At 40.8% G+C, this 22,051-nt stretch overlaps 1 protein-coding gene across 1 annotated transcript in view; it reads right to left on the reverse strand.

Moving 5' to 3' along the window:
* The window catches only part of adam12b (ADAM metallopeptidase domain 12b), a 70,447-nt gene that overhangs the window by 46,363 nt on the left and 2,033 nt on the right, over nucleotides 1-22,051 (reverse strand). Inside the window, exons 2-3 of the mRNA XM_017037311.2 lie at nucleotides 12,773-12,891; nucleotides 9,343-9,416 (exon numbers count right to left, since the gene is read on the reverse strand). Of these exons, the coding sequence (XP_016892800.1) occupies nucleotides 9,343-9,416; nucleotides 12,773-12,891 (193 nt within the window). The remainder of the gene's footprint in view (nucleotides 1-9,342; nucleotides 9,417-12,772; nucleotides 12,892-22,051) is intronic.

A 22,051-nucleotide genomic window follows, 5' to 3' on the forward strand; every position in this document is an offset into this window, starting at 1 on the left:
CAAATGCATATGTATATGTAAAATGTCAGAGAGCTCCTATCTGTCCAATTAATCTGTAGTTGCTCCCGGGGGAGCCTTATTTTTCACCCTACCTTGCCTTAAGGGGAACTACGCAATTATGAGCAGAGAAAAAAGATGCTAATGCTCCACACCCCACCCCTTCCTGTTATTATATTTCATTATTTTCTTTCTCCACAAAAGGATGCAGCATAACTGGTGCGTATCAGTAGAAACACGAGGCTTATCTACACGCTCAGCTTTCTTAATGCCAAAAGTCTGCAGACAAATCTGCTTCGCTGGAGACACTTCAAGCACCGAGGCTAACCTGTAACGGTGTGAGACTTAAAGGCTTAAATGAAGCACCTCATCCCTGCACTGACAGAACACGTCCCATATCATCAGCGCTTCAGACCCCCGTGAAGCGCCCCCACCCTCCTCCCAAAAAGTCCCATCTCATTAAACCCACTCTTAACACTTTCACGGAAGCTACGATTGGATAATAGCGTATAATTTGTCATTCTACACCCCATTACCTTGAGAACAGGGTGAAGATGGAAACTTTAGCTTGGCACTGATGTATCATTTTAACATATGGATCAGGGTAAGCAATCTGCCACCGCCGCTGCTGATGCAGTGAAACATGACTCATCATGGCTAGTGGGTATCGAGCAGGAGACGTCAATTAATGGACAGGCGGCTGGAAATATAGTGCTATTAAGTTGCAGCGCGGCCACAAATCTCCGTACCAAAACCAAGAAAAACTAAGAGTCCAGTTCAGTGACCCTTCAGACTCAAGCTCCATGTCTGAGCCAGGCCATAACACAAAACTTTCAGAAGGTTGTTAAAAGTTTTGTGTATAGAATAATGACTAAGACTTTAGAACTTACAAAATATTGTCTTTTTTGAAATACACCTAATTTAACACTAACATCGATGCACACACTCACCTTGGGTGGCATTGGTATGAGTGTCATGACTCTATTGCTTGGCTTATTGGGCTGCTTTACTTCTAACATGGTTGTATGCAATCTGTGCAAAAAACATAGCAGGATTCAGAGCCAGAAATGTATCTGAACGTGAGTTTGTAATAATATGTGAATGTAGAAGTCACAGAAAAATACAGATGACTAATAAACAGTTAGGTCGAGCGTTATAAGATTTGCGTCTATATGGTAGATCTATCTCTGAACCTTATCAGCCCACTGTTTTTGTGGGAGAATAATCCAGTTGATGTGTCACAGAAACTAGTCACGGCTCATGGATGAATTGTGTTGCTGACCCTGTTTTGTCAACATTAATCTTTCCCAGAAAAAAAACCCCTCCGCTCTATCAGTGAAGCATTTCCTCCTTGTTTTTCTAAAGGACATCTGGATTCATTGTGAACTTCCATCTTGTGCTTTTACATCTGTGTGATGGGAGTGTGCGTGCGGTGCTTTTACATCTGTGTGATGGGAGTGCGCGTGCGTGCACGTGCACACCCTGGTTTCATCAGCGAACCAACACTGTGAGAAAGAGCCGGCCGACTGAGGACAGCTCGTCTAATCCGGGGCACGCTTCCTGTCATGCTAATAGTTAGGGCTCATACTTAATGTGAGAGATAGATGTTGATGATTCTGCAACTGGATGATATTCCGATACTGTTGCTCTATGCATGTACTCTGAGGAATGCAAAACACTTTTTTTGGTATTATAAAGTGATTTAAAAATATACTCCTAACCCCCACTATATATATATATATATATATACAGTGTATATATATATATATATGTATATATATATATATATATATATATATACTCCTGCTCACTCCTCACGGAGCAAACCAGTTGATTTCTCTGTATGGAGTGAGTACTCTGGTACTCTGGTTTCCACCCACAGCCAAAAGACAGTGAGTCTTTGCAACCCACAGAGGCTGCCATTAAGTATGTGGTTCCTCTGGGGCTCGAACCCATGACCTCCTGTGTGTAAGGCAGACGAATAAGGAAGGCGCGGTAACTGCTACATTGTGAAACCACTGAATATTTGGTAGACAATGAATGGAACCCATCAAGCCTAGCATTTTAATACTACAGCCACTCATGACATGCAGTAGCAACACTTTGTATTATTTAACATCTCTATTACGTCGGTACAAATTGCCATCATTTAAATGTATCTGCAGCAACAAATGCCGCAGAACCAAACACACGTTTCCCCTGTCGTCATCAGCAATTTAAATAATCAGAGTAATCTCCATCTACACCTGTATGAGATGATGACAAAGTGACTGATGCCGCCCGCAGTAACCGTATCAGATGAGCTCCGGTGAGAGAACGAACAGCTGCGCAAGCCGTGAAGACTCAGGTGTAATCATCTTCATTTCTCATGGGTCCCTTGCAAAAGAGCCATTCTCAGTGGCATGCTGGGACACGGCGGAGGACGTGAATCACACACGGAGCCATTGCGACACTGACAAGCACTTTTCATTAAAGCTTTTATGGTGAACGCCTTTAAAATTTTGTGCTTTGATCCGCTGTAAGAGCCTGGAACCGTAACCTGGCGACAGACCATTAATGGCCGCATTGTGTTATTAAACAAACACGGTTAAATGCATCGTGTAATGAGGCCCAGGTTCGCATCTTATTTCCTTAAGAGGAATGTATTATTAAGCAACCGAACAACGTAATCACTCAGGAGCGTTACTCCGAGGCTGAAACACATGCTGCTCATGATAGATATGGATATTATGCATAATCAACTCCTGTAGACTCATTACACTGTACCAAATGCTCCAACATAGATCATACATGTTTTTGTTTACCTGCATCAACTGTCGGTGACATCATATTCAACCAGTCCTCCTCTCCAGGTTTCTTTGTCTGTGGCACACCTCAGGGTTCTGTTCTAGGTACACTTATTTTTCCTGATGTATTTATTTGATCATAGGAGACAATAACCACTTATTATAGCCAATAACAACTGCCTTACTAACTTCCAAAATCTAACTTTCCTCTACATTTATCATCTCCTAACCCAGAGACTCCTACTGTGATACTGAGACTCCTTCTACGTTGTTATTGTCAGAGCAGCTTCATTAAAGATGTTTAGCCTTAACGTTTGCACTTGCATTGAATTGAAAATCCTTCTACGTGTTATTGAAGCACTTCACCGATTCTCGAGTATTTATTAGGTATTTTATACTGCGCTCGATCGTCCGCACAACAGTTCCTAACGATGGCTGTCATCCATTGAAAATTGATAAGGAGACTGAGCTCCTCTCAGTTGCTGCCCCTGAGGTCTGGAATAGATTTCCCTTTTACATCAAGTCTTTTCCCTCTCTTGACATTTTTAAATGTGAAATAATTGCCCTTGAACGTAATGTTGTCTGATGCCCTAATTGTTTGTTTGTGTCCGGTGTTTGCATCGATTCCCTGTCTGCGTTCGCCGTTTCCTTCTTGCCCGTCTTGTTTGTTTTTTTGACCTCCTGTCTGCCTTTGTTGTTTCCACCACCTTACACTTCCCTTGTCTAATTATGTCATGTTTGTGAAGCCGTTTTGGCTAAACTTCTGTTAGTTTGAAATGCGCTGGATAAATAGATTTGACATGACTTGACTTTATTGTGTATGTCCTCTGAAATCAAAGAGTTACCCAAGAGTGCTGTGCACTGCACTGCAAATGTGAGGTGGCAGGAGGTATAATTCAATTTATGTTTGTGTGTAAAAAAGGAAACGGGGAAAGAGGTAACCTTTTAAGTTTAATCTACATACTCGATACTCAAAAGGACAAACCGATATATTACAGAATAAAAGGGATGTCGAACATGCGGCCCACAGGCCAAATGAATTACCCATAGACACCCGACATAAAACTTGGTTGTTGTTGTTTGACTGCTGCAGAATCTGCCAAGTTATTATAATAATCAACAGTCACAACTTAAACGCAATGACAGTGTGTGTTTATTCTATCAGAATATTTGAGTTTTTTTCTTGCTCTTAGTTATAAATAAATTGATGCTCCTTATGTCCAAGCACACGTTTCCTGACTTTGATAGAAAAATTAATTTTCCAAAAGTCTGGTAAGTTGTTCAGATTCTGTTTGATTAGTAGACAGTAGCATTAAAGCAGGAAAGATATTCTGAGATATTTTGGGATTGGGGTCAATGTTGAAACCCATTCCACAGATTTATGTCTGATCTTTGTGTATGTGTATTTTACATCTTCGTATTACCTTCAAACTCTGATGACTAAAAATAATCCCGCGGTACTTTTGATTTCAGATACTATTATTCATACTGGAGAAATAGATTTACCATAGTAACTTTAATGGTCTGTCTGTGTCAGTTTTCCTGCTGTGGGTGTGGCTTAGTCAGTGACATCACCCTCGCCTGTGTCTCTGTCATTAGTCACACTGGTGTCACCTGGTGGCCTGGATATATAAACCTCTCTCCCTCACGGTTCCTGGGGTCATTTTGCTGTGTTCTGTGATTGCTGTGGTCATGGTCTGTGTTCATGCCTTGTGTTTGGTATTCCTGATGTTCCTGCATGGAAATTCCTTGTACTGCGTTCCTTGTTCCGTCAAACTCAGTGAGTTTTGTAACTTTGCCCTTTGGAAATAAATGACCTGCACCTGAAGAGAGTCTTCCTAGTACTGCGTTTCGGTCGTACGTGCTTTCTGCTCACACTGCGGCGAAACCTGACAAGCGACGCCAAAAATAATGCCTCCAATACTATCATATCCCCATCTCACATGGACAGATCCAGCTGAGGTCTAAAGGAAACGTGTGATTTCTCTCTCGCTGACCTACAACCCCGTCGGCTCCGAAACACACACAGATGTAACGCTGTATCTGTGTGTGTGTGTGAAGTAAGGTGCGTCCTCTTTCCTATATAAAACACACTCGGTGTGATGTTGCCATGGCGATTTTACATTCTTGTCAAAAACATAATGGTGTTGTTTAGACAGGTCGTGTCTTTTTAAAGGGCTGCTCTGTCTTTTCCTTCACAGAAGAATGAAAGGAAATGTGCTCACAGAGAAGCATGTGGCCAAATTTTTTTTTTCTACAGCTGATCATTATGCATGTTCTGGGTTTGGAGGAAAACACTGAAAAAAGTTTTTTATTTTAAGACTGGAATTGGCTCTACTGTAGCGGATAATGCAGTACACCTGCAATGTTTTAGAAAATTAGATTAATCCAACATCAAGCAGCACCAGAGTGGGTTAGGTGGTGGATTTTGGTTTAATGCATCATCGACGAACCTAAAATGTATTTTGGAAAAGAGGAACACCGCATTAGGTTGTAATCAATTGACTTGACAAAGAATATTGAAAATTTTAATTCAACAAAACTGAATTTAGGAGCGAGTGTAATGCTATTAGCCGAATGGAAATACTTTATACTTCTGAAATAATACTGCTTCACTTCAGAACCTAGGCTACCATTATCCTGTACTGGAGTCATATATACAAATCATACTCCAGCTACATTAGACTGACATTTTTTAACCCACTAATCCACGTGTCAAACCCAAGGCCCGTGGCCTGTGGGAGCTAAAAAAGCATTTAGGAAAGTCCATGCAGCGAAGTTTCTTAACCTAAGTAATTTTTTTTATTACACAGCAATGAGCAATATTTGTAACTTGAATAAATAGTAATCATTTGCAGAAACATGTTTTAGTCTGTTATGGAGTAGTTACATCTATACCAGTGGTCTGAAACATTATTTTAAAATATTTTCAGATTATCTTTAAATAAAGAAAGTAAATGGATATGACTGGGTTTTCTTTGAATGAAGTAAATTAGTAAAAATTAACTACTGCGGCCCGGTACCAAATGACCTATGGACTGGTACTGGTCCGCGGACCGGGGTTTGGTGACCCCTGATCTATACAGTCTTCCATTTACAACCGGCCCTTCAAGGGGAAATGTATTGCTGATGTGGCCCCCTGGTGAAAATGAGTTTGACACCCCAAAGAAATCCCATCCAAAAGAAAGATTTGGTGAGGTAATCTGTTCAGAAAATTTCCAAACTGAACAGAAACAAAAGCGATCTTCGGTGAAAATTTCCAAACTGAACAGAAACAAAGGTGATCTTCGCCCGATCGATAATTCAAATGGTTAATTCCATCCTCAATAGACTGTAAATATTTGGACTATTTAAAAAAAATCACCAGATTTGCTCTGATATTGACTTAATCCAGCGTTTCTGCACATTCTCTAATGCAGACTGACCACTGTGTTTCTCCAAACAGTCTTATTGAAGTCTTTAATCAGGACTAATGTGAAATGTACTACACAGCCAGCATTCATCATCTGAAGCTGCCTCACCGTGCCACCGATCAATACTACATTCAGTCGAGCATTGCTTTTAAAGGAGCACTGCACCTCTTCCCACACCTGTTGGGGTAACACAGTATGAACTCCAAATGCAACAGGTGAAATTTTCATTTTTAAATTTTTTTGGCTGCAAATTTAAAAAGTTGACAAACTGTCATTTTCAGTCATTTTAAAGACCTTTGCTGTCGCATCTCAAAGGTCTTCCAAATATCCTCCGTGTAGTTCACAGATACTATATTAAATTTGTTGAGATGCTGTAACCCCCTGGAGTCCGCAAGGGAAATTACATTCAGTACACACTCTGTGGACTGACTGACACACTGACAGCAGAATTAAAACGTTTATTCACACACTCTGAAATGTCAATGGAGATATCATTATTAGATTCATTTTATGGAAGGCCATCTCTCCACGGAAAGTGGGAGTCGACAATTTTGTCGCCTCGCTCATTGTGTACTTGTTTTTTTTTATTTTCCTGGGACGGAGCCGAGCTGCTAACAAACGGTAGTCTTTTAACTGGATCTGGACGTTTGTTTATATAGGTGTGGACTTGGGTCATTTCACAATGGCCTTGTAGCAGGAGTTTGTCTGCAGTGCTGCCAAATTGGCCTAGTATACAAAGTCAGCAAGAAACGATGAGCCTTCGCAGAAAACCTTCTATAACTCAGCAGAAAATGCACCTTACACCGAGCTTTTGGATCTCTTTACTATGTTTTTTTAATGAAAGTGCAGAGTAAATGTACTAAAACCTTTACGGTTTAGTTTTTGTCTCCAAATTCGGCAATTCACATTAAGGTATAAGGCTTTTAAAGGGCTTTTATACTAGTGGTTCCCAAAGTGGGGCACGGGGGCCCACCTGGTTGACACGTATTGGTTGAAGGGGGAGTTTTCAGCCTGGTGGAGTTTTTTGTAAATTGCACTCATTTGTATTTGTTTTATTTTGAAAATTATATATATCATATAAAATTATTATTTGATAATTATTTAAAATTATAATGATATTTGTGTATTTTTATTTTATTTATATTTTTATTTTTTATTAACTTGATTTCAGTTCTTAGACAAGGCCAATTAGCAGATCGTGACACGGCCAAAAAAACCCCAAAAAAACAAATAACGAATTCTCTGACTGAAACAAATCTTCCAGATGTGTTTATACCTAAATGGAGACGATTTACTTTAAAGGAATAGCTTTGTTAATTTTTCCTTTTCAGTCAAATAAATCCGTTTCCTGCTTGACTCTGAAACGGTTAATTCCTTTTTCCCCTTTTGTACGGTGCATCCTTATCTATTGCTGATGTCCTCGTCAACACTGTAAGGCAGATGGATGTATTGTCATTGTAGATGATACACCATGAACACAGCCTGACACTGTTGTCTGTATAATTCATTCGCCTCTTTGCATGACTGCAGTCCTGGCGAGGCGGACGGACACAGAGGTCAGACACCACCTGCTCTGAGCGGGTGAAGCTGCTCAAGTCGTATCAGAGGATACATCTGGTCAGAGACGGAACCAGCCGGATGTCGGTGGCAGCAGGCTGCCGGCCCTCAGGCTGGTGACAGACGACACAGCTGATGCTGAGGTCACTGCCACTCGCACGTAGGAGTCTGACTGGGTGGTTTTCTGTACAGCTTTACCCTACGCTGTATGTAGGCAGTTTTTCTTGCTATGACAAGTTGACTCATTACGGAATCATGACAAATTCCTTTTCATTTTTTTTTCTTAAAATGCAAGATTTATGGCCTATTTGCACTCGCCGTTTGTATATACACTCACAGCAGAGCGGCAGTGATGGATGTCTAAAGGTTTGTGGATAATTGCAGAGTCAGTATCTGTTTTCTCAAGGTAAAATGGTAACATCTGCCCTCCCGACTCACTGAATAAGAAATACTGGCAAACACAAGAACTGAGTCAGCAAAAGAGCAATGAAGTGAGAATTTTCCTTCCAGGTAAGAAACTCTAGATAAAGCCAGCACTGCAGAATACTACCCCCCCACCCCTCCCATCATCCCTCCACCCAAAAAAACTACTGATCATGGTCAGAACAGGATAATCTGTCGCTGTCAAACTGGTGCGTTTTCTCTTAAATAACATGTTATTAAGTGCTGCGCTGCCAAAACTGCACAACAAATCCACTTCAACCTCAGTTCCACAGGTGGGTTCATGAATCAGAAATTATTTGTTGACATCTTTGCGGTCCAGAATTTTCAGTTTGGATTTGAAGTCTGACTTGAAAACATCATATTATGTTGTGTATACATATATTTATATGCACAACATAATGTAATATTTTTTGATGCATCCCTACTGACACCGGGTCAGAGTCCAGGTACGGCTCACTAGCTTATGACCAGGACCCACCACAACATGGCACCGACGCCCTTCTGATTCATTAATACCTCCAATCAAGTGACAAGTTCCAGCTATAATCTAAAATTCATGCCGCAAAGTAGACAAAGGGTTTCAAATTTAAACACAGCTTTGCAGAACTGAACATTTTTGGACAGTCCCCTTTCACTCACAGGTGTTTTTTTAATAAATATTTAAAAGCTAAAATGTTGTTTGCCTGCAGCAGTCTGTGATGCCCCTTTGTCACCAATGCCGTTCTTCTGAGACTGTCCTTTACCGTTGGCATCGCGGCGTCCTTAACATTTTTGAGAGCGAGTCAAAGCATCGATGTGCTTGCCCGTGAACACGGCCTGACACTGACTGGTGTTTCAGTGGACTGTGTGATTGTCGTGCACTCCTAAAGGCAGCAGAGGGATGAGACATGAGCAAAGAAGAGGAGGACGAGCACATCTTCAAGTCTCATCTCCACTGCCTCTTTTCTTCTTTGAAAAGACTGAACCACAAAAGACAGCAGATATATGTGAATGGACTATTTTGTCCTGCCTTGAACACATCACATCACATCACTCCAGCCAGTCTCTTCTGTGAGTTTGTGATCAAATCAGGCAAGTGTGTGTAAATTGACATCATGTGATGAAGTAGGTTTGGCATTTTAAGAACAGATGAGAGGAAAACTCACTTATTTTTCTCCAGCCTCAGTATCAGCTGTTCACCTTCCGCGTGGAGCAGCAGCATCAGCGTCGCGGGGTAACCCTGGAACACAAACACGCGAGAGGAGTGTTGATAGGTGTTGCCTGCGTTTCACACATCCTGTCTGTGGACCAGAAATTGACTCACACTTCGCCTCGCACACCGACACACAAGGCAGGATGTGGCGCAAAGCACAATAGTGAAAGAACAGGAAAAATAGACGGACAGGAAGAAAACGTCCACATCCTTCGCTTCCCAAAACTTTGCTTGACGCAGAGGTGGACACCTTGAACTGTAGCCCCTCACAGCTACACCCTTCAAGACTGTCAACGAACGCCGCAGGTTTGTAGCAATAGCAGTCAGCCACAACTAGATGGTCCTGATTTTTTATTTTTTATTTTTGCTTTTTTGACATACATATGGAAGGTAACATCAGTGTGTTTCAAACTGGGGGCTACTTGGGGGACCTTAGAACATTGGAGAGAAGTTGAGAAAAATATAACTCATTTGTCCTGAACCGTAACTTGAAGCCGTAACCATCCGATTCTCAAGTTTAAGATGGTACCTGAATGCACCTCGTGCAACTTCAGCATAACGATGTCACAATCTGTGTAGACTTGGCGGTTGGCGCCTGTCTTCAAGCTGCTCTGCTGTTCAAGCTAACGTGTAGCTATAGCTACCTCAAATGGACAGGTTTTTGGGTTCACCTCAAGATCAAATCCCGGTTAGGGCGGTTGGCACCTTCCAGTGGACTCACCACCCTCAGGAACTTTGACAAGGGGCTTGTGTGGTGCAGTGTGATTTGGGTGGCGGTCATGGCGACTTGGTAACAGATAAGCGGATGGATGGATGGATGGATGGAAATTCTCTGTACGTAAATTCTCAAACGTACATATTTATCTGTAATATTGGTTTATTTTGGGCAGTTTTGTGCTGTTGGTTTTGTCTACACAGCCATATCCTGGCACTGATGTAGATTATAGATGCAAATATATATATATATATATATATATATGTATGTATGAAAGAAGAAAGCTAAGCACTACCTTATTTCTATATTCTAATGTGTGTTTTGCTCTGCGGAAAAGACTCATCAGCTGCTGAGGCAGCAATTCGGTGTATTATTAAACATCATGTGCTGTTCCCACAGAATCTATGGCCGCTGCCAAATGAGCCAGGGTAAAGTGTTATGACTCTAAATAACACTTTTGTTGCAACAAAAGAATGCGTTTTTTTTTTCACTGCAATTTTAAAGCACAATACTGACTCTATAAAATGCCACATCCTATAAAGTCTTAACATAACAATGTTTCAGACATTTATTTTTTTTTCTCCTGGCAATATTTATTTGTGCAGCCCGTGTGGGGTTGTCTAGTAGGCTTAAAAGTGGGATCCCTGATTGTTTGTTTAGCAGCTTCGTGTGGGCCACATTGAGAGAGCGTTCGAGAATATGGGCTCCTTGCTCACAAAGCCGTTGCCATTCTTCTCTTCGACTGCATCTCGCTTCATTCTCGTCAGCTGCTGCTCAGCCCTAACAATAGGCCGAATGTTTATTTTCTTTTCCTCACATATTGGAACCTTTTATAAAGGTTGGATTGCTCCTTTATAACTATTGCTGTTTCCTGCTGGTCGGGAAACACTAGTTAGTTTCCCGACCAATGTGGGTTTGTGCTCCCTGTATAAATATTGCATCAGAACAGTCCATACGATGCAGCCCACTGACCACATAAGGTCAGTGTTCCAGATTTAGTGTCACACTGAATCACTTTGAATTTATGAGTAACATTCCCAGGAAACCAAGATTCAAATATTATCTCACTCTCAGGGAAAAGAGCATCTGAAGACTTTTTCAACCCTTACACCTCGCAACACGTACATAATAAAGAATTCAAGAGTGAGAGAGAGAGAGAGAGGGAGAGTCTGTGTGCACTCTGGGTGTGAGGAGATAACATCGTAGCGTTAGTCCAGCAAAGACGTCAAGTGATGACTCTGCAGAGCTTCACCGCTGCTGTGTAACAGTCCGTAGGCTCATGGCTCAGCTACAGCACGTACTGTGTAGAAATGTGTCGTCCAGGGAGGTTTGAGCCAATGCCGTCGTCTGATAAGACAATCAGTAGCTGCCCTGGTGGTCAGTTTAATTTGACAGAGGTCTGCTCATACATAAACTACCATAAAGCCACTTTATCTCCGCGGCGAGAACGCTCTCCGTCAGCAGCGGAGGACAATTACAGAACATCAGACAGAGGCAAAACAGCAGAGGATACAATTATCTACCCCAAAAACCACAACTTCAGTTTTTCATATGCCTCTGTTGAATGTATACAGGAAAGTGCGTCATATGCAGTTAATAACATAGTCTTTTAATATAGGGACTGACAGTGAGAAAACAACTGAGCCCAAGGAGGAATTACTGTATTTGTTATGATTAAAAATGCTACATTCTGCTAAATGACATTTCTAAAAAAAAATTCCTTTTTTACATTATTTTTTCTGCCCCATTACCAAAAAAGGTGGTTGTTTTTCTTTTCAGTTTAATTTGAATTCAGACACATACAGATGTAACAACTTAAAAAACACAAGCACCCGTGTTCAGAAAATAACCATTATCTTGTTTGTTATTAATATTTTACTACTCCCTTTTATGACCTTTTACCTAAGTTTACTACTTTTACTCATTACTCATCTCTACTTGGCCTTTAGAGGCGAGCCCTGCGCAAGAATTCCTACTATATATGTCTAAATCATTGTTTCCCAAAGTTTGGGTCGTGACCCTCAGGTGGGTCGCAAGAGTTTTTTTTTGGGTCGTCTCGTATCATGTTTCCCAGGAGCTTAAGAATAATGTGTATTGACTTGGGTCGCGAAGGTTTGTGACTTTTAAAATATGGGTAGTTTGGGAAACACTAGTCTGAAATGTCTGGTTTTGTGCTCAAATGGTCGACAAAAAAATATTGAATCCCTTTTTTATTACTTTTCTTTTTCACATAAAAAACAACCATTTTCACCAGTTTTTTTTTGTTTATTTTTCCTCTTTCTGTATATTTGTATCTGTATAAGAGACAGGTCTAGGCTGCAGGCTGGTCAGTCTGGCACTTTGCCTGAACGTGAGGCTTAGCATTGTCCTGCTAAATATATATATATATACATACACTATATATATTGTATATTATATCTATTGCATACAGGACTGGCTCTCATTCCACCCACACAAAGGTGAGAGGTCAAATCATGAAGGTGAGAAAGTCACTCAGACTGAACTAAAGTTAAAAGCACGTTGCCATATGTCAAACAACCGGTCATTGATTTTTTGGAGTGCTCCTGTAAACACATCACCATCAGCTCTGGGCTGCTGCTGGAGCCACCACACAATTAACTGTGAAATTACTTGTGTAGTACAGTGTAGGTACTATGGTAGTATTTACCCCGGCTCGGAGCTCACTCAGTGGTCTTTGGTCTTTGCCTTTTAGCAGCAGAGGTACAGTGGTCCCATATTGTTTTGGGCCGTCCGTTCTCCCTCGATGTTTAGCCTCCTCTTGGTCACCTGTAAAAAAAAAAAATCATATGGACACTATCAGAGTGCTACAAACATCTTAGTTGCTCCCACAAACCCTCTGTCAGACAAAGGTGTCAGCAGTATTGTTGAAAACAGCTTAGTAATGTCTTTAATAATAGAAGCCAATAGAAGCCATGAAGCACAACACGACTAAAAGTTTGCACGCGGTGTCGCTGAGAGTGAGTTAAAGCCCACTCTCGGCGGCGTTTCCTCTGAGATGTTGCCTTCTCCCACAAGGCCTCTTCAGTGGGACAAACATCACTGATGGAGGCGCAATAACAGATGAGGAACTTTATGACATGTCCAGAGCCGGACCAAAAGAAAGTGGCGCAATAAAGCTGTCCTGTCCGCCGTTTATTTCGTGGTGTTTCACCTTGTTATACTCTCTTATATACGCGCTGTCACTGCAGTCGCCCGCTCTCACTGCTGCTCTGCTCCCTGTGCGCTCATGAAAAATTGACCATTTTGATATTACTTTTGAAATATACACTAGAGTTTTTACAAACATGTTGTTTGTGTACTTTTAATAAAAATAAAAATGTGAGATTTCCATTTTAGTAATGCTGAATTTTGACTTGAAATTACTGAAGTAAAATTTTCAAAAATAACTATGGTATCTTAGGGATTGTATTACCACAAAAAATATTGAGTTTAACCAAACCAAAAACATTGTATTTTTTAAATACAGCGATTTTACATGGAACACAGTTTACATATATCAGTTCAGTTCTTAGCATTACACATTTACTTGTACCCTGCAGTGCCTCAGTCAGAAAGGATTCGCAGAATAAAATAGCCATTTGGCTTAAACGTCCGTACATGAATAATGAATGTCAATATGTATTAGCCGGAAGCTAACTATGGTAGAACTCCCCATTGAATGTTGTTATTTGAACAGCATAAAACACCCAGAGCATCTGTTCTGCACTATGTTCTGTTCCAACAGACATTAATGGAGAATATGAATCCACTCTTATCAGTTGGGAATTGTACTCATAATTTCCATACACCCTAACCCAGCATGTCCCTATTCACACAGACTGATTCAGCGTGTCTGTGGTGAAGTGAACATCCCAGGAGGTTCAGTGAATGTTACAGACTGGACATGGAGGCAGTGTGTGAGGGGAAAGGTTTTTCTGCGTCTGATATCAACCGAGGACGACAAAAGAGCTGCGTCTCTCTGTTTACCGTGCGGCCGCGGTTCTGCTCTGTTCGCTTATCCCTCTGGCGGCGTCTGAATGTGTGTGCCTTCACGCCGAACAATAAAGGTTCAGTGGACTGGAGCGAGCAGCAGTACTACAGTAGTAGTAGTAGTAGTGTTATTATACTGAAGTATTCTTGTCCCAAACGGAGAGCACTCTGTCTGTAACAGACGTTTTTCTTCTTCTCTCTCTCACTAATGGCAGCTACAGCTACATTTTTTCTCTTTAGCTTCAAACAGCCTGTCAGGCTCATTTAGTCGCCCCCCCAGTCACAGCGTAGCCCGGAGTTCTCCGTTTTCCACGGAGTCCATAACGAGCTAACAAGGTCATAAATGGGACCTCCTACATTTAAGGAGGAGATATTTGAACATGCCGACGTCGGTTTGTTGAATTTAGCGGGGCATAAAGTGTGTGAGACGGACAAGAGCGGCCTCGAAGAGAGAGACCACAGGCTGTGGAGTGAAGTGTCATTAAAAAGCATCTATAAAAAGGAAGGAACCGGCAGAGTTCTGGTTGATTAAAAAAAAAAATTCAACACTTTCATTGGTGTCCCTGAGAATCCATTTGGCTTTCTCAGACACAGAGGGAGCATGTGTTAATTAAACAATGCCAAATTAGGAAGGAGAAAGACTGGTCGGCCAACCCCGAAATGCGTATAAAAGACTAAAGAGTTTGGCGTGTTTGGTCGGCTACGAAGTCATCAAAGTAGTTTGAAACCTAAAAGCTCAACACAATAAAAGATGAATTGTTTAAACAGTTAATAAAGGTTTTAGCGATGTAAACAAAACATTTCCTTTGAGCACACACAGCCCTCGTATGTGTTGTTTACAGCTTTAAAAATATATATTCATATATATACTGCATGAACATATATACAAATATTTATAAACATTTACACATATATATGTGTATACACATATGTCTATATATAAAACAAACAAAACAATTATTTGGTCTCTGAGGAGAAACACAACATCAGTGTTTTTTTTATTTACTTTTTTCTAGTAACTTCTCCCAGGGTTTGTATTGATTTGGACGGAGACTAAACATCTGTGATCAATTAATCAAATTGCCATTAAAAAGTGAGGAAATATGACTTTCTCATCCATGCCTTCTCCTCTGGGATCTTAGAAATTCCGACTCTTTTTTTCCCCCCATTTGTTTATTTTGGATAATAAATGAATCCCTGAAACAGCCGCGATCGTTTTCATTATTTGGGTCTAAAACCTTCACCACTGCAGCGTCCCCCTGACATTTTAGTATTCTATTCTCAACATTACATGCATTATTAATTAACCTGATGAGTAATGAGGAAACAAACAGCCTGTAATTTCTACATTACAGTTATTAATAAATAAAATAAGATGTAATTAATAACCAACGACAGCCTTCGGACATTTTCTGAAAACATTCCCGTTGGTACGTTCGTGGGTGTGTTTACGTTGACTGCTGCAAATAACGCTGCTCCAACATATCATTTATGAAGCAGCATGATCCTTATTCTTCTTCAAGAGGACCCAGGATGTGCTGCTCTGCATTCACACTTAACTCCACGTCTGCTCAATCGGCTCTGTTACCACCGAGACCTGCTGTCCAGATGAAGAGAACGCTTAGTGGATGCAAGGGCGGAGCAGCTGGACGGAAGGATGTGGAGATGTGTAGCCTTGTTGACCTTAGACAACATTCGCATAATAACACCTCGCTGTTTGTGAAATGGGAAAGAACACCGTTGTGGTGACATCTGCAATTACACCAGGTGGTCAACGTGCCAATTGGAAAACATTCGCCGCCGTGAACTTAAATGACATCTGCCTAACCCTATAATTTAAATATTTCACAATCAGCAGGCTGCATATAACATCGGCAATATGCAATTTCAATTAAAAAAAAAGAATTTTTTTTTCTACCTTAGTGCATCTGTTCTTGGTTGTTTTGTGGAGCTTCAGTCACCACCAGTTGGTCCAATAATCTAAACTTAGACACAAGCAGTCTACCAGGAAACTTTGACAAAAAGAAAAATCTACTTCTAAACTAACTATCCTGAAGATGTATCTTCACCGGAGGTGCTGACGTGATATAATATTCCCTCCAAAACAGGTTCAATCCCCTCCATCAATAGCTTTTATCAGCCTGAGAGCTGACAGATGAAGAGCTTGGCTTGACTCCAATCAACAGTCTCTCACTGCGAACACTGTGACACAGAGATGTGATGACCTTTCTGTGGTGAAATCACTGACGTGGAGAGACCTGATGCTTCAGTCTCAGCAGCTCCCGTGTGTGGCAACACGGCCCGATCACTCCGAATGCATCGTTCTAGTTCGCTGTCCTTTCTTACGACCAAGAGACTCTTTCTATTTCCTTTTTTTAAAAAGCCATGAAAACATTTAATTACTGATTAAATTAACCGTATTTTCGTTGCAAAAAAACCCTCAAAACCCAACTGTTTCCTCCTATCCCTCTGCACTCACAGATCATTCGTAGCCTAGCTTAACGCCAGAAACAAATAATCTTCGCTCTGCAATAAAAATGACACATTCAATCACTGTGGTCAATAGATTAGAGATGCAGGTGGTTGCTTCTCACACCGGTGTATTTTTATATCCTGTGGAGAATGATGTCTGTGGCGGTAAATGCTTCCAGCATTAGCATTTATCATACAGAGTCTGACTTTTACCCTTTATTTTACCTTTACCCCAACTGTGTTTGGGTTTAATCATTCATTAATATAATGGTATATTTAACTGTATAGTTGTTGTGCCGTCGTCCGTCACAAGTTGTGCTAGTGAGTCAAAATCCTTTTAAATGAAAAAGGTTGATGGATAAAAGGAAAGAAAAAAAAAACCCACACACACAGGAGATAAAGGGGTTTCTTTGGCAACATTTTTCAAATGGTGCTCAGCTGTTGGGTCCAGTCTGCTTAATGGGAAGAGTTCAAGAACATGCCATGCTGCACCCCGAGCAAACAGACTGCACCTGGGCCACTAGGACTGATAAGAGCTGCTCACTCCCCGCCAGCCAAAAAAAAAAGTAAATGACAGAGAAGATAAGAGGACTACAGCTGGAATAAAGTTTTCAGTCCAAGGGAGATAGTTGAGCCTTAGTATCACATATAAACATCAGTCTTGAACACACCGTGGTTCTGACCACAATATTTTAAGAAAGATACATTGATGTAATGTAATTTACAAAATAAGGCCAAACCTACAAAAACTAATTAATAATATATTTGGCAAAAATTTCATAAATGACCTGAACGCTCGAGCGGGTCAGAAAATCTATAGAGGAAGAAGAAAAACACACTGAGGAGAATTTAAAAAGAAAAACATGTCAAAACAAGTCAGCGGCAAATGTCATCTCAGTTGTTGCTTTTGACCTAAAGCATATTTTCCAAATTGGTGAGGAATGACCTCCAAAAGGCCAAAGTCAATGGTGGCGACTGTTCTGTAAAAAGCCCTCTGGTGTCTTCACAACAGAACTACAGAACAGGATTAATCCCTCGGAACGATTCATTTGTTCTCAATCGTACTCAAAGGCAGAACGCGACCTTCTCTGCTGGTTACCTGATGAATGTGGTTTAGGAATGTTCCACCATCATGGTGAAAGCGTAGGGCACGCAGTTTAGCAAATTTCATGTTCAATGTTTTCTTTCTTTTGTCCCACAGAGAATCTGAAGTTTTCAATGAAAATACTTTTGTGGGAATCATGGTGTTTTAGTGAAGTTTAAGAGGAGGAGCGGTGAATGTGTCAACGGGGGAGGGCCGTAACAAGTCCTAGCTACAAAAGGGGGCGCTGCAGTAAAAGTTTGGTAGCCACGCCTTGTCTGTTGTGTCGATTGTTCATTAGCACACACTACAGGAAACTAATGAAAAATGCAATTTTCATGTGATGTGTGTTTTGTATTTTAGATATATGGTGACATAATGTAATTTTAATGTCACTCACCTATGCTAACACAGTGGTAACATTGGTATTTAGGACATTAAAACATTAGAAGAGTCTGACTTATGCCTGGCAGCCATAATGAAGGGCAACATTTTCACAAAAAAACCCACAAATTGTTCTTTTATGAACTAGTTGGCCAGTTTTAATTCTGTATTGTTCTTTTATGAACTAGTTGGCCAGTTCTGTATGTCTGAATAATGGAAGAAGTTTTTTTTGATAAATTAATGTGAGATGGTGACATAATCATAAAACACCGTAGGTCGAGGACGTCATAAACCAAGGACCGCCTGTACAGCTACGGTTCAGACCTAAGACAAGCTAGCATTATTGTTGTTAAACTGTGTTGCCAAATACTGAATTTGTATAACCATTGCTAACCATTACTGATCCACATAGCGTCATATTTAATCACAGCGGATGTGGCATTATTTCACTGCGTCGTTCGTCATCCTGTCCTTTAACAACATCAGGTTACGTATTAAGTGCGTGATCCTGTCATTGTCAGGAAAGGCAGAGCAGCACGTCGGAGCAGGCTGAGGCTAAATCATGCTGATGGCCATTATGACCAATGGTGTTTAACAGAGGGAGACCGTTCTAACGGTGTCTGTTGTTCCCCAGCTGCCAACAAATCAATGCTGGCTCATCCTCGAAATGTCAAACGCCTGTCGCCCAACGGAGTTTGAAAGACAGTCCAGGGTGATGTTATTTCATGAGTGGCTTGATCAAAATAAGTGGCTGTTTTAAACGACATGTCCATCAGACCGGTGGAACTGTACCAGATAAGTTGCACAAAACTGTGGAAAAGTTGAGGCTGACGCTGTATATGTTTAGGTTATGGATGTGTTGTTGAGAAGACGCTCCTTTTAAATGATAACTAACGGATAAGAAGTCTGAATTAAATGCTATATCTGCCTGGTAAATGATTTGGTATGAACGTTCAGGGTTGGAGGAAAGATTCTGCCTGACAACAGAAACAGAGGTCGACTGATCAAAGTCTACTACTGTATGAATGTTCTGATATGAAATGAGCTCAGAGGAACGATTACAAAATACAGATAGGCTTCTTGAAATACACCCCGATACTGCAATTAGTTTCACTGTTGGGTTCCATGATGTATCCTCAAAGAACATGAAAGTCAGTCTCCACTCCTCCCCCTCTATTCCTTTCCTATTTTGTCTAATTTCTTCTTTCTTTATCTTTAAAGTCCTTATTCTTATTTTCTCTTAGAAAAAGAGAATCTTATTTCGGAACAGTGTTTGTGTCAAAAAACTATGAGATAATGTCAGGTTATTTATAAAACAAACGCTGTGCGTGCATGTGTAATATTGGGGAACCGCAACTAAGCGGAGCAGTGGGACAACATACGGCACCTGCCGTGTTTTTGTCTTTCACTGCGAATGATAGGAACTAAATTCCAATGTAGTGAATTGACGCAGACTCATTATTCATTGATCTACACGCAGGTCGGCGCTTGATCCTTATCAACTGTCGCATCCCAACTTTGGTTTTGCTAACACGACACTTGTTAATTCTTCTAAGGTTACCAATTGCCACTGGAGTGCTGGAATATTCCAAACGGTGCTGGCGCAGGAGGGACAGAAGATTAGATGGCTCTGGTCCAAGAGCGGCCGCCAGATTTGGGATTTTTTTGAGCGCGTTCCAACTTGACTCGATGTTCCCTGAGACTGTGCTTTAGTCGATTTCACTCACGCTAACACAGAGAACCGGACGCTCTCATGTCACTGGTCAGTTTCTCTGAATCTGGCCAGGCTTTACTCACCTTAACATTCAGTACACATTTAATGACAGGTTGTGTTTGTACTCGGCAGTACTGTATTTATCTATTTAAATGTGAGCAAACCTAGTTGATTGAATATTTCGAGTGATAACCGCGTTCTTTAATTTGTCATTATTGACATGAAAGAAACTGTAAATCAGATAAAAGAACTTAAGGGCGTTCTCAGTCGTCCTTCATCTTCAGTTACTATGGAGACCACATGGTTAATATCACGGCTAGATTAAAAACAGACACCTGCTAATATCAAAGTCCACCCTGCCCTATATAAATACCCTGTAAAGTATTTTCGCTTTCCTGTATAACGCAGCACTGCTGGCATTAATGACCCCACACCAAGATGATGTGCTGGAAAGACATCCTCCGAGCGGCATCTCTGCCGGCAATTTCCCTAGATTCCTGGAAGTGGTTAATGAAGCAACCTACAGCTTTGTGCTTGTTAGACACCAGCGTGTAAACAATTAACTTCAGATGCACTTCAATACAGACGTTACACTGCTAACCCTTTATACTGCTATGCCCTGTTGTTAAAGGAATATGTGACATTTATGTTATTGTTTTTCCAGAACGTGAAATTGTATACATATACGGTGGAACCACGGTTGACGAACCTTTTTGACATACTAAATTTTGAACCAAAAATTGCCCTGGTTGTCGTACCATAACTCGGTTGCCGAACAAGAGACAATACCACGTATGCAGCAAGTGATCACTGAGTGACTGAGTGTGTAGTGCCTGTCCGTGCTCGGGATATACACGCTAAGAACTGTTTTTCCAATCCCGACTCCTCAGCTCCAGTAAGGATGAATGAAATTGTCTTTCCTTTTAATAGCTTTATCCTTTATTCAGTTGTGTTTATCTTTGTTGTTAGATCTAATTATTTCCATTGGTTTCGTGTATGAACCTGTAAACAAAATACTGTTAAAGAAGTTTGAATCATTGATCATCCAGGTCCATTTTACATTGATTCCTATGGGAAAATGGTTTCAGTTGTTGAACTTTTCGGTTCGCGAATCACATTAAGGAACGAATTAAATTTAAAAACCGAGGTTCAACTGTACATATAACTCTTTATATATATATTATACGCACATACTGTACATATATCCAGCCATCCATCCATACATATACATCAGAACTGCACGTCTGCAGCCAGACCAATGTTCCAGTTCCTTACAGCTGAAGCAGACGGCCCTAATAATGGAGGCTATAGTTAATGTAAACACCGCTACAACACTGCAGTTGTGTCCGTATACACAGTATTTGTTACAGTCCATACATATATTCATACAGTATATTAACATCTACTTTGTTTTGTCTTGCTCCCACATACCTGCCTCCCATACAATACCCTGTTTTCTCTGGTTTGCTCATCGAGTGAATGAAGTCCAACAGCTGAAGTAAAACAACATCCTGTTGAGTTTCTGTTGACCTGCTAAAGATAGAGCTCTATCTATGGATGCAAAACCTGACTCTCCGTCCCCAAAACCAGACTCACTTCCCTTTATTGTTTCATCTGAGCAGATGGAAGACTTCCTCAAGTGTTAAACAGTAAGAATGAATAAGAGATCACAGGAAGTTCTCCTGGGACGTCACGGTGCGGCAGTAGGGCAACAGGAAAAGGAGACCCCTGTCATTTCAGAAATAATCAACAAACACATCAGCAAAATACTCCGGGTTTTTGTTGATATTTTTACGAGTGATGCACCGATACCGATGCTAGTATCGGGACGAATACTCATGCTAGGGCTGTAGAATTGATTGAATTTGAGGATTTGATTTTGAGAGGAGCAGCAAAAAAGGTCAACTCCAAAGTTCACTCCTGTGACGTTTGCACCAAGCTGCAAAACAATAGAGATTTGAAACATGGACTGATCCAGTGACTCTATATACCGTTTCACTGGTCAGCCACTGTTGTGTGTTTCCTTCTTGCACTTCACTGCCCTCATGGGTAGTTTATTAAAGTAGGTCAACGATGTCAGCACTTTGGAGTTTCGTCTACCATCAGGGACAAAGAGAGGAGCAGAACTTTACTTTACAGTAAATCTGATCTGTTCTCTGAGGATATCAGAGGAATAAGAAAACACACTGATGTCACCTCTAATTAACCCGACCCTGTATGTGTTCATTTGTTTAACTGGAACACAGTTGAACTGATGCTTTGTTTACAGGAAAAGCAGGAAACGGTCATATGTAATGTTATGTTTA

The sequence above is a fragment of the Cynoglossus semilaevis genome, chromosome 12 (assembly GCF_000523025.1).
Source record: "Cynoglossus semilaevis isolate Cse_v1.0 chromosome 12, Cse_v1.0, whole genome shotgun sequence".
NCBI lineage: Eukaryota > Metazoa > Chordata > Actinopteri > Pleuronectiformes > Cynoglossidae > Cynoglossus > Cynoglossus semilaevis.